The following is a 14,641-nucleotide window of genomic DNA, read 5'->3' on the forward strand; positions in this document are numbered from 1 at the left end:
GAACAGCAGCATCACCATTTTATATTTACATATAACAGTTTTTATAAAATTAAGGTAAGTTAAAAGTACATCATTGTGCTTATCAAATATTTACTAGGATATTCTGACAGGAGTTTAGTGTTTACAAATTCTGGTATAGTTGAATTATTTTATTTAGGTAAAAAAGAAAAAAAAAAGAATACAGATCTCTACCAAATAACATCTTACTAAAATCCATCACTGCCTTTGTTAATCAAGTACAAATCCTTATTTTGAAGTCCTGGTCCTTCCTGCCATGACTGAATTCTGCCTATATCCAGAAAAGTCAAGGAAGAGTATAAAAAGAGTGAAATATCAAATTACACTATCAAATGAGTATAATAAGAGTAAAATAAATGGGAATTACTGGTATCTCTGAAAATGAAGATTATGAAGTAATGAACTCTTCCTAATCAAAAGTCCTATCCCCATACTGCTGTAATTATATGATGATGACAGACATTATTTTAGGCATTGAAGACTTGAGCCATCCTAAGAATCCCCCAAGTTCCTCAGAATCTCAGTGTTGATGAAAAATACAATGCCGACACTATGCACTAATTAAACACTTTACAGACAATGATGAGTGTGCGAGCTACCTTCACAGAAGACAGATTAAGCCCTACCAACACTTCTTTCTCATTTCAATTTAAAGTGTTGATTGCTTTATAAGGACAGTGAAGAATATCTAAAATCAGTTCCACAAAAAACAAAAATTCACTTATCAAGATTTGAGAACTATTAATTTGCATATTCAGCCTTCCAAGATGTACCTATAATACAAAAAAAAAAAAACCCCCACAAATCTCCTTTCCCTGTCTCTATTCACTAAGAAGCAGTGGTTTATCTCTGAACACTGAAGGAAAAAAAAAAAACAACTCATGCCATTTGTAGGGAATATTTGGGGAACACATTAGTTACATGGTTGATAGAAAATTACACAGGAACACTATCTTTTCTATTAAAATAAATAGGCATAATAGAACATACCTGAAAAAGAACATGTACATGGCAGCTGTGATGCAGAACAAAAGGACCTATAAGAAGAAGAAAATATATTACTTGCAGAAGAACACTGACATTCATCATTTGTGTGTCTTAGAAAAGCAAAATACCCACTATTAAGCCTTGTGTGTGAAACAATTTAAAGATATGTAAAACTATACACATATCATATTCTCTACCTTTTAAATAAACCATATTAAGGCAATAAGAAGTTTCTATATATAAGTAAAATTATATACATTTACAATATGTATATATACTACAATACATACGTATATAGACTGAGTAGAAGAGTAACAGGGTTCAGAAAGACCAGGTGATTTTTAATTATCTCTAAGAATGTCTGAAGAAGCAAATAATTAAAGAACAAAGGCAATGGATTTTATATGAGAAAGTCAGCAATAAATCACAAAGCTTGTTAACTATTATATAAGATGACCAGATTTTTTTTTAAATATAAAATATGTCCACTTGTCACTCAATTCTAATTAATAAGAAAAGCTCTTGCAAATATAATCATTCTTTGTGGGATACAGACTAGCGATAAAAAAAATTCCTCTAAAAACAGGCATTAGAACACACAGTAAATCTGGATGAAAGAAGCTTCTCTCAAAATATCATCCTAAACACCCCATACCAAGATATACATGGAAGACTCCAGAACCCAAGTCCTGACCAAAAGCTTAGTTATGCCAACAAAGTCCATCTCCATAAGTTATTTTAAGTCACTAAAAAAGAAGCTGTAAAATGTGTTCCTATGTTAACAACAGAGTAAATTAAACATAAAGACCTTCAATGACCTCACATCATAAGCAAACGATAAATAACAATCTTCAACCATAAAAGACTGACCACAAGAAACAACAAAAAGAAAAATGGTGCAAAATAGTATTTTGCAATTTCCAACACAAATAACTTACAGTCAGCTTAAGTCAACAAAGTATAATAGTTTTGCTATTATAAATTCAGCTCGACAGGTTTGCCACCTTGGCTTAAGAAAAGCATTATAAACATAACCAGAATGACTTAAGAATATATAAACCTACCAATCAAAAGAGGAAGTGTATCAATTACAACAAAACAAATATTTATTTATTTGCTTATTTGTTCATCATAATATATAAATATGCAAAATCTCTTTATATATAAAATACATAAAATCTCCAATAAACATGCACACTTTTTTCTGCTACTGTTCCTCTTCTTTTTCATAGTCTTTAAAAATACCCTACCTATGATGCATAAGGTTTGTGTCACTATTTCTGAAAATGTAACATGAATCAAAGCAAAAGGAATAATTTTCAGTTGCTGAGTAATGAATTATAAATTAAGGTTCAAGTGAGTTTGTTTACTGGCTATCATTTACCAGCAAATGATCTAGATCATGAAACTCAACTTTTATTTGAATTTACCCTATTCCCTTTGGGTAATGCCATCATCCCTAGATGTTCAATGTTTCATTCTTTCCCTGTACTAGGCATTGTCCAGCAGACCCACTCACACACCTCTCTAGAAGTGTCCCACAAATGTTTCCCCACACTTAACCTTCTCTAAAGAAAATTTCTAAAGTCTGTTTCCCTCAAAATGTTGCTATGCCCTAATGTACTAAACCTGTGTTCATATTAAACCAACAATTATCTTTTCAAATAATACATTTGAAACTGGGAAGGAGTACAATGTTTAAGGACTCAAGCTTTGGAGTAAGGCCAGTCTAGGTTTGAATCCAGTTTTGTGTGACTTTGGATGCTTTATATAATTTCCCACAGATGCCTTATTTATAAAGTGAGGATATGATCTCACATTGAATTGCTGGGAAGATTAAATGAGATGATGCTTGCAAAAAGTGTCAAGCATCAGGCAGACTGTTTTTATTTTGTCTTGTTATTCATAGAAGTGTTACTCAAAGAAGATATGAAAACCTTATCCAGAGACGTAAGTCTGGAAAGAAGTTGTTTTTAACAGGCAGACCTTTTGAAATCTCTCAAATCACAAATATTTGGAGTTCATGTTTTTATAGAGCAGGGATTAAAGACATGAAAACCTGTACAAGTAGGGGGGAAAAATCTAAGGGATATCAAGTACAACTGATCAATGCACTAACAAATATTTACTGAACCCCTACTATGTGCCAGGCATTGTCCTAGAACTTCCAACAGTACACAAAATGGATAAAGTTCTTGCCCTCATGGAACTTACCTTCAAGTCAGGTAAGAGGAGGTATTAAAAGAAAACTATTTTTCTTTTAAAAATATGTTATTTACAATAGCCAAGATATGGAAGCAACCTAAGTGTCCATCAGATGAATGGATAAAGAAGATGTGGTACATATATACAATGGAATATTATTCAGCCATAAGAAGAAAACAAATCCTACCATTTGCAACAACATGGATGGAGCTAGAGGGTGTTATGCTCAGTGGAATAAGCCAGGAGGAGAAAGACAAGTACCAAAGATTCCACTCATTTGTGGAGTATAACAACAAAGCAAAACTGAAGGAACAAAACAGCAGCAGGCTCACAGATTCCAAGAAGGGACTAGCGGTTACGAAAGGGAAGGGAGTAGGGAGGGTAGGTGAGGAGGGAGGGAGAAGAGGATTAAAGAGCATTATGATTAACACACATAATGTAGAGGGATCATGGGGAAGGCAGTAGAGCACAAAGAAGACAAGTAATAACTCTACAGCATCTTACTATGCTGATGGACAGTGACTGCAATGGACGGAGGGGGACTTGATAATATGAGTGAATATAGTAACCACAATGTTGCTCATGTGAATCCTTCATAAGATTGTATACCAGTGATACCCTAATTAATTAATAAGTAAGTAAGTAAGTAAGTTAATTAATGTATGTATGTATGTATGTATGTATGTATGTATGTATGTATGTATGACCGACCGTGGGGAAAAAAAATGCCAGATAGTGACTAGAGTTTTGGAAGAAAAAAAAGCAGGAAAAGGAAATATAATACAGGAGAATAGGGGTTATTGTTTTATACTATGTAATCAAGGAGCAGAGACTTGTTAGTAGAGACAAAGAGGAATGAAGGATAAGTGAGGGGATGGTATCAATGGACCCACTGCAAAGACTGACTTTTTACTAAGAAGAATATTCAATATTATGTTCATTAAAGATGCTAAACAAAGGATTTCATTTTTAGTGATGTAAAGTTTTCAAAAGTTTTTTAAGTTACTTATGCTAATTTATGAGACATTGTGACTTCAACAAAATGCTTTCCCAAATAAATATAAATCTGCAGTTAAATAAATAAGAATATTTTCTGTTTCAAATTATTTTAGAGCTATAAGGAAGTTCAAACAGACATGTAATTTTTTTCTTACCAGGAAACTAAGACCTTCAGAAAGTTATACTTCCACAGTTCACATTTACCCTGCTATGTGTACGTTCCACTAAACAAACATTAGTCAAGTGGTTACTCCGTATCTGCCCTATACAGAGGATATTTAAATTAAATATAGTTCTGACCTTCAAGGAGCTTAAAGAATACTGCTCTACAGTCCATTATGTACCTACTGTTCATGTGTGACTATTTAAATTTTTTAATAGCTTTATTGAGGTATAATTGACACATAGGATTTTAAGTTTGGGCATAAATAATACCTGCAAGTTCACCATACTCAAGATAATGAACACACCACATCCAAAAAGGTCTTCATAGCATTCCCTTATTGTCATTTTAATATCTGTAGTGATGTCACCTTTCTAATTCCCAGTATTGGTAGTTTGTTATTTTATTCTCTTGATCAGTCTAAGTATAGATTTATTAACTGTATTGATTTTATTAAATAAGCTTGTGATTTAAATGATTTTCGCTATCATTTTTTTCTGCTTTCTACTTCACTGATTTCAATTTGATCTTTATTCTTTTTTTTGTTTGAATTTGCTTTGCTTTTGTTAAACAGCTTAAATTGTCTTGTTTCTTACTGCATGCCTGGTAATTCTGACTGGACAGCAGACATTCTCAGTTTACCTTGGTGGGTACTGGATATTTTGCATTCCATAAATCTTTTTGAGCTTTGTGGTGGGACACAGTTATCTGGAAATAGTTTGATCCTTTAGGACCTGCTTTCAAGGTACTTTAGGAGGGTGTGGAGTAGTGCTCAATTAAGGGCTAATTGTTCCACATTACTGAGATACAATCCTTATGTGTACTTTACCCAATACCACATGAATCTTGAGGTTTTCCAGTCTGGTTGGTAGGAACAGACACTATTCTTGCTGATATGAAGAGTGTGAAGCACTTGATTAAGGACCTCTAATCCTTTCTGGTTCCTTCCTTGGCCAGGGTATTTTCCTCCTGTATATGACCTCATCAGTAATCACGTGAGTGCTTCTTTCTCTAGTCTTCTGTGAACCTGACCCAGTACGGTCACCTCTTACTCTCCTTTTCTGTTTCCTCAACTTAGAAAGTCCTCTAGACTTTGTCTGAATGCCTGTCTTTGATCCAGCCCTCTCAAGGAAACCCTCCTGGAATCTAGGCAGAAAACTAGCATACTCCTAGACCTCTTTTCAGTAGCTTCCCAACTCTTGGGGATCTCTACCTTTCAGTGTCTAATGTTCAGGATCTTAAAAACACTGTTTCATGTGTTTTGCCCATCTTTGGTTGTTTCAGTTGAAAGGTAAGGATTTCACCAATTAACACAGAACTGTTACTATGTCATGGGCACAAGCAGTGTGGTTATTTAAACTTAAATTTAAATACTACTAATAATAAACAATACTAAATTTCAGTTCCTCATTTACACTAGCCATATTTCATGTAATTAGCAGCCACATGTGATAGTGGATACTCTAATGGAAAGAGTAGAGTGGAGATGCAGAATATCTCTGTAACTGCAGGGATTTTTATTAAGACCTGTCTGGCTAGTAAATTACATTTTAGTATGCATTGTAGTATTATTATAGCACTTAACATATTCTAACTTTGGTGTAAAGTGTACATCTGCACACATCTATTTTTATACTTCACACTTTCATGTCTAAATTGATACATAAAATAATCACATCACTTAATTTACTCATTTGTGGAAACAATACAATACTACCTATTGCATACATTGTAAGAATTAAATGAGATAACATACATAAAGCCTGAAAGAGTGACCAGTACATCAGAGATGCTCAATAAATAGTAACTATTAACAAGAAATTTCTCTGCAACTCCCTTCCATTTCACAAGCAGTGCACAATATAAACAAGATAAGTAATTTTGAAATTGTTATCTTCCCTTTAATTTTTTTAACTTTTTCTTAAATCCAAAAAGGAATGTAGGACATACTGCAACATGGATGAACCTCACAAACATTAAGTGAAAGAAGCCAGTTACAAAAGACCATGTTGATGATACCAGTTATATGAAATTTCAGATTAAACAAATCTTTTTACAGAAAGAATAATGGATGTCTAGAGGTAGGAGAGTGAGGAGTGATAGGGTGTGTTTGCTATCAGTACAAGGTTTCTTCTGTACATTATGAAAGGGTTTTAAAATTAGATTGTATGGATAAGTGCACAACTGTAAATATGCTAAAAACTCATGGAATTGACAATTTAAACTGATAAATTTTACAGCATGTAAATTACATTTCAAAAATGCTATTATTAAACTGATTTTTTTTACAATGGAGGACACATGATAAAAACAAAAGTTCAGATTGAATTAACAAAAATACAATGAAAAGAAAGTTCCTTTGTATTTCAGATCTTTGTTACCCTTTATAGGATATTGTATGTGTGTATAGATAGGTAGAAGATGACAGATAGATAGATAGATAGATAGATAGATAGATAGATAGATAGATAGATAGATAGATAGGCAGACAGATAGATCTATTGATCAATCCATGTCTATCCACACACACACACATTTATGGCAATGCTGAAGTTTATTTAAGTAGTCTATGAATAGATATTTAAAACAGATGCAATAAATACTGCATAGCAAAGTATACTTTGTAAACATGTACATTTGTATTTCTGGAGGTAAATTCTTACAACTGGATTCACTGTATCAAGGGGTAGGTACCTTTTTAATCTTGATGCCCTCCCATCAACAGTATATGAAAGTGGCTATTTCCTTACACTAGTTTTATCCCTGTAACCACAAAAACCATTTTATTAGATTGTTTAACCCTTCCCAATCTGATGGATGAAAGAAATGATATATCAGTTTTATTATTCTTATGAGTGAAACTGAGCCTTCCAGGTTTATAGACCTTTTTGTTTGGTTTTTGATTAGTTGTTTTAACTGCTTTTTTCATATACTTTGTACATTTTTGGACTGTTGATCTTTTAGAAACCATTTTTATTTTTTGAGACTGAAAATATTTACATGAAAATCTAGAATTAATTTCACTATTATCTATTTGCACTGAGAATATGGGTGGTTCAATGAAAGTAACCATGTGAAGGAAATCTCCTACTGTACTAAGGCAAAAGAATGTTTTAAGCCAAGAGTGTACAGAAGGTATAACAAATAATGTGAAAGTAAGGTTCATTTGAATAAAAGATACTGTTTTTTCTGGAACAACTTTTCAGGAAGTGATAGATGTACAATACGTGGCTTTCTGCTATAGAAATCACAAAACTTTCAGAAAAAAATTGTACTGTTGTTGTCACCACGATATCATGTATAATTATGTAATTATGTAAAAAAAACTACCCCTCTCATGGTTCTAACAAAGAAACAGTATCACAATACATGAATATTTAAAAATCTTAAACATAACCAGAAATATTAAAAAATATTAATATGGTCCAATGTGAATATGGTCTGGTAAAGAAAGCTGTTTTTACCATTTAGGCCTCAAAACGGTTCAAACACATATCCCACAATCATTTTAAAATCTACTAGAGACATAAACAGATGGTGCATTTAACTACTTCCTACCACAGAACTCTTCTGCTTTTATTTAACATACTCAATTAAATGCCCTTTTTCCTTGATCACAGTACCCATGCCTACCCCACATTCAGTGTTTCCAAAAACAAGGATGCCTTGTGCTGCCTGAGCTTCATTACTCTGCAAGCCCATTTCCCTGATATTCACTGAGCCCTCTTCCTTCCATTATTCATAAATACTAGAATCTCTTCTGTTTTTTGTAAAAGAAGCAATAAATTTCCCTTTCTCCCAAGTGTACTTCATTCCTATTTTAGCCGTGTATCCACCTACCCACTCACAAAAATTGATCTGGTGTTCATATGCTTCTAATATTGAAAACTGAGCAAGTCAACAGGAGATAGACAGAGGGGTTAGAGCCAGACTATCAGAAGCCCTTACGAACATCAAGCTAAACAAGAGACAAGGAACCCCAAGTTCTCACCCTCATTTATATATTTACTCAATACTTGCTATATTGCCAGCTACTGGGGAAACAAAATTACACAATATTTGATTCCTGTTCCCCTTATGAAGTCAGTCTAGTGGAAATGCAGGCATATTAGCAAATCATTCCGTTACAATATGCTAGACAGAATATTTATACTACACCTTACAAAAGGTACTCATCAAAACATTTGATTATATTATTACTTTAATTACTCAATATATTTAGGCAATCCTTTTTGGGGCATCTGTATACACCTTTCCCTATGTCTCCATAATTAATTACTTAGAATAGAAAGTCCCAAAGGGCAGACAGAGTCTTTACCTCACCTAATTCCAAACATGGATAGATTTTTGATATATAGGATTGCTGATAATAATGTTTGTTTCTATTTATAGCAACTACCTTTCAAAAAAAAATAGTACTTCCATTCATATACACTTTTAAAAAGGCAGAACTTTAAACTCTACTGAGTGTTCGACTTTTCTGAAACACAGACCATTCATTGCATGGCCTCTTACTGGGTGAGTGAGTGTTATCACAATTTGCCACGTATATATTTTGACTTTGAATACACAACACATCATTATAATACTGTTTTGCTTTATATTTTTAAGAAGCACTATTCTCTAATTAAATAGTTTGGTATAGTTAAATAGCTATGTATTGGTTTATAATTTCTTTAAATCCTTATATAAAATCTCACATAATATAAAGGCCACCTTTTTAATTTGTCCCTTAGTTTTGGGTTAGGAGTTTCAGTTACTGATTTTAAGTTTCCGTGCCTTGGCAAAACAAGTACAGGAAGTGTACAAAACACTGGATGGGAAATTTAGGATCACAAATGCCAGGCTAGAAAGAAGTCTCAGGTCTCCAGATTAACACTATAAACTTAATCAAATCATTTCCATTCTTAAGTCTTAACTTTTCTACTTTAAAAGAAGTTAGATTAATCTCTAGGATCCTTCAGAACCCCAAACTTCTGATGTCATGAGTCAACTTTTCTCAGCATACAACAAAATCATTTCAAAGCAAACTGTCACTAATACATAATGAGACACACCTCAGAATATATACATACACTAAGCAAATAAAAACATTTGCTCTGACAGAATTGTGGGAGTTATATTAAAATATGCCAAAAACTTGGGCAGAGTCTCTTTATTGCACTGCTTACCATTCTTGATTTATACCTTCAAGGTCAGAGAACAGAGTCTGGCAACATATTAACCTTGAAATTTTCCAGTTGTAGAAACAGCAATGTTAGACAGTGGCTGGGAAGTTCAACCTATATGATATCCTGTCCTTTTATGGTAAGGAGGTAAGCTGTATTTTGTCTTCCATAAAAATGAAACAAAGGATATAACTATGGAAAATTTCAATATGAAGTAACTAATACAAGCTGGGAGTTACATTCCTTATTACAACAAAAACTCTATCTACTGGCAGATTTAAAAAAAAACACAGCTTTAAACAACTCACTATTTAAAGGATTATAGATAAAGGTTTACATATGGGAAAATTTAGTCTTTATTATAAATTGAAAAGCTAATTTAGTGATCATGTAAAACAAGATGTGAATTCATTCATTGAACAAAATGCTCATTGAGTGTTATTAGCAGAATTGCAGCTAAAAAAAAAACAATTAGACATCATCATCAAACACAGCCCTTAATTCACATCTCTATTATAATCTTGTAAAGGAAATACAGTTTACTAGAAGTAAACTTTGGCCAACGATTTATATTAAAAAATTATCAAGATATTCAGCTGCTTCCTTTCTTTCCCATACCTATTTCTCTATTTTATGGCCAATTAATTGGTCATTAAAATCATTAAAAATGTAATTCAAAACAAACAAGAAAGGAAATAAATATGAAAAGGAAGAGTAAGGGGCCAAAAGAAACCATGAGAGATTTTAAAGATGGAAAGCTAATAAAGGTAATGAAGAAAATGAGAACATGGAGAAACAAGAAAGTGCACGAATAAATAGAAAATAAACTACTTTGGTTAACAGTGCCAAACACTTCATATTTTTAAAACATTATCTCTAATCCTAAAAATAGCTCTTTAATGTACTTTTTCATCACTCCCATTTTAAAGATGAGGCAGAAAATAAGTTACTTAAAATCAAAGAGTACTTAGGTGGTGAACTGACTCAAAGCTAGACTCTCTGATTTCAAATGTGAAGCTTTCGGTCATACCCTCAGCCCTTAGAAAATATTTTATTCTTATTAATGCTTATTTAGTGCCTACTGTGTTTCCAAGATAGGAATAAACCATAATCCCCATAATGCTTATTATATATATATACATGCATATATTTAATATACGTATCTATTATCAGTGTCTTTCATTTAAAAAAGGGGAATGAGTAAAAATCAGAGTTCAGTAGAATAGTAATTAAAATACTAGTGTAACAACAGTATCAACTGCTCGTGTTACTGAATGCTCACTATGCTGTATTCAATGCTTGACATACATGTCTTATATAATACTCAAAATAGTCCTGCAATTTAGAGACTATTATCTCCACTTCAGAGAAGAAGTTTAGAGATATATAGTTATGGGATTGAGCCCAGTTTAGAAACCAGGTGTGATTCTAAATCCATGAGCTGTCATGGATTTCTCTCAAAGATTCCTTTAAAAACCCCAAAGAATCCCAGTTTTTACAAGTTTCATTCAATTTATAAAACATCTCTTGTTTTCTTGCACAATGGATAAAACAGTAAGCTAATATATAGTCTCTGTGTCAAAGAGCTCACTACTTACATAATGAACCAGATTTGAAAAAAGTGAAGATGACAAGAAAATTCCATAATCCTCAAAACTTCCATATAACATTTATTCTAAGTAAAAAAAAAAAGACTAAGAAATATTTTTTTTTGATTTCCAAAATAAGTAATCGAAATATTACAATCAAAAACTGAAAACCTTACATGTGTATGTGTTGAGATGAGAAAAAAATTTCATAAACCAGCTTTCCAATAATATGTTTACATTAACTATGTCACAGGCCATTCTTAATCCTAATGAAGCCAAACATGTTACTTTTTCAATTCAGAACAAAACAAAAAACCTCACATGTCATTCAGCACACTGAGGAGGAGAGGAGAAAGTTTTTATGTGGATTCACAGCAAAGTTAAAGCTGAAAAAATATTGTGTTTCAGTAGGGCAAAGTAGACAGGTCACCCAAGTGAAATCTCATTATTATAAGTAGACAATTTGTAGTAAGTTAGTTATTTTCACCCAAAGGACGGTATTCCCATTAACCTCAAATAAGAACCAGGCTTAGGGTGACATTATGTTTTTTCCCTCAGAGACACTACAAAAATAAATAAGAGCTTCCAGATTACTTTAGAGAGGTCACAGCAGGGCCATATCCAAACAGTACATAGCAGTATAGCAATTCAGATTTTTATCATTTGAAACACATAAGAAAGGCTATTTTGTAAACCTAACTAAGGTGGCCAGTAAGATAGCACTCACTACTTCAACTAACCACACTGTGGGCAAAAGGCCAACAGCTGCCCTCCAGCTGAGTTGCACATTTTTTAGGTGTCTACTGAGAACTAACTCAATACCAATACATAATCTACAAAAATAAAAATAAAAACAAAAAGCTATCAACAATAAACAGAAGGATAGATAATCTCTTTGCTGTTGTTCTAAACACAGCAAAGGGATAATTTACCCATGTGTTGGTATAATAGAATGTCACTTAGTTCTCCCAAATGTTGTGCCCTGTGTCCACATTCAAGCCATCTGCCAGTGCTTTGAGCATATGCTCATTCCAGAATTCATGAGAAAATACTTCCTTGATTAGCCATGGCATTGCTTGTATCTGTCTTGGTTCTCACTATTTCTATCCAGCTGCAGATTCCTTTCTGCATACGCAGTTCCCACTACCACTTCTTCAGGCAGGAAAGGTGCAGAACTAATGGCTTGGTTTGGTTTGGTTTGGTTTGGTTTTTCTCGTGAACACTGTAAAAGTCTTTAGCATAATGAAAGTGGGCAGTACTTTCACACACAAAAAAAAATAGGGTAGCATGTGCTTGAATTCTGCGTCAGATGAACTGTGGAAAACTTTTCAATCACCTTGTCCAAACTTAATCCACACACAAGATATTTTCCTTTTGAGTTTCCCATGCTTATACATCAAGGAAACACACCAGATCAAGGCCTCTCAGATGTGTTGGGCAACCTGAAGAAACCTTCATTTACTGTGCTTTTTTTTTCCTCCCCAAACAGCAAAACAGATTCAGTATATAGTTTGTCACTGAGACACAATATTGAAATACATAGTTTTCAAAATACCTTAAGAAGTATTTTTAACATCTTATAGATAAGAAAGTGATTCAAGAATAAAAAATCACTACTGATATTTTTTTTAAACCCAGAGTCAAATTTGTTGGCTGTAGGGCAAAGAGAAAAAAATTAACTAAGAATAAATAGATAAAAATCTAGTACAACTGCAAAACCAAGTTTATACCCAGTATTAGCTATTAGTTATGGATTCCAAAATGATTAAAGAGTGGAGACTTACAGACCAGAGGTTACCTCTATCATGAAAATCTCCCTTCTGCTTTGTATTCTAGTCACATGTGGTCAAGACCTTGTATGACATTTGTGTATAGCCGGTTTCAAGGATGGATCTGGACCATATAACCTAAAATGCAAGCAGGCAGTCTGTTGTCTGTCTAAAAGTCAAAATCATAACTTTAGGCACTGATATCTGGGAATGTTTGTACAAACTAATCACTCTTTAAAAGCACATTACTCTTAAAATGCAGATGTCAGTATTTTGTATGTATGTATGTACGCAGATGGATAGACAGATAGGTTTATATGCAGAACTCTTCTTTAGAATCCTCTTACCAAAGCCTATTGCCTGCAATTTCTAAATAAACTCAGAATAATGTACCCGGCAAATCTGAGCATGGTTTCTACTTGGACAAACCTCCACCTTGCTTTTTCCTCTCTAACATACTTGGCTTTTTCATAATGTTTGCATCTAAGAGGACTAGGAGGTTTCAGAACAAAGAATGTGATCTTCATATGGTATTTCAGTATCTCAATTATGTTCACAACCTGATAATCATCTAGAAATTATCTCCTATAGAAATTATCACAAAAGGAAATGTAAGTTTTGTTTTTTCTTCTCATATTTTTTGTCCAGAAGATGTCATTAAAAGGCATGGGAAGAACAGAACAAAGGTTTTCTTAAACTTCTCACAATAGCATTGTTAATGTTCCAACAGGTTTTTTTTTTAGTAGCAATTGCATAGCTGCAGAGTTTTAGCTTACTTCTCCAGTATTATTTTATGTATACACCCATATTAATTTTTATTTTACAATACCAATAACATGAATGTATACTTACTCTGAGTTATATTCCAAAGTATCACTATTGGACATACAGACATATGGGACACAGATTTCATGATTAAGAACAAAAGGGTCATTCATTTTATTCACTCATTTAAATTATAGACAGTGATTTCTCCCATCTTAATCTCAAATTTTTTTGAAGTGGTTATTTAAAGTTACCTTAAAGTTTGAAAGTTAGAGCCATCTCAAAATAAAATTCTACAAATTACAACATACACAAAACTTCCCTGGGTTATTTCTAAAACACCATGTCTAAATACCATTGTTGTCTCCACCACAAAGTTAGAATGAGATGAACAAGCAGTGTATCAGCAGAGCACAACAACTCAATATTGTCTTGCTGAGAAGATGATTAGGACTGAAATAGAGTAAAATTCTTAAAAGTAAGTACTCACAACTCGTTCAACTTCAAAACACTCTGAATCTGATATGTGTTGACCTTCTCAGTCTCCAAATTTAATTAGTAACAATAAACGAGGCTAATTGGGGATAGAAGCTGCAAAGATCTAAGGAACATTTGTAAATGTAACTTTCTTGGTGTATTAAATAGAGGGCATGGCAAAAATGAGGTATGTGTGTAAGTTAACAAAAATTTTCACATGGAAATTCTATCTATAACAACAAACTCTCAAATTAATATTTTAATAGAAAAGGCCCCTAAGGAAAGCAGGTGGTTCCTGGTACACAGTCTCAGTATCTGGGCTATCCCAAGTATACATTCCTTCGTCTTAATCAAGCAAGAGGCCAAAGCATAAACTGGCTTTGTGGAAGCATAATTTCATTTTTATAAAAAGGAAAGAGGGTACAATGACCAGTTTTTAATGGAAACTAAACATTAAAATATCTTTAATTACTCTGCTTCAAAAATTTCATTAGAATTAGA

At 33.0% G+C, this 14,641-nt stretch overlaps 1 protein-coding gene across 3 annotated transcripts in view; it reads right to left on the minus strand.

The window, feature by feature from the left end:
• TMEM135 (transmembrane protein 135) overlaps positions 1–14,641 on the minus strand; it is a 254,688-nt gene that overhangs the window by 78,001 nt on the left and 162,046 nt on the right. For all 3 annotated transcript variants that reach the window (XM_057507151.1, XM_036906972.2, XM_036906971.2), the window contains one exon: positions 1,009–1,055. In XM_057507151.1, the coding sequence (XP_057363134.1) occupies positions 1,009–1,055 (47 nt within the window). The remainder of the gene's footprint in view (positions 1–1,008; positions 1,056–14,641) is intronic.

Source organism: Manis pentadactyla, chromosome 9 (genome assembly GCF_030020395.1).
Source record: "Manis pentadactyla isolate mManPen7 chromosome 9, mManPen7.hap1, whole genome shotgun sequence".
NCBI classification, from domain to species: Eukaryota; Metazoa; Chordata; class Mammalia; order Pholidota; family Manidae; genus Manis; species Manis pentadactyla.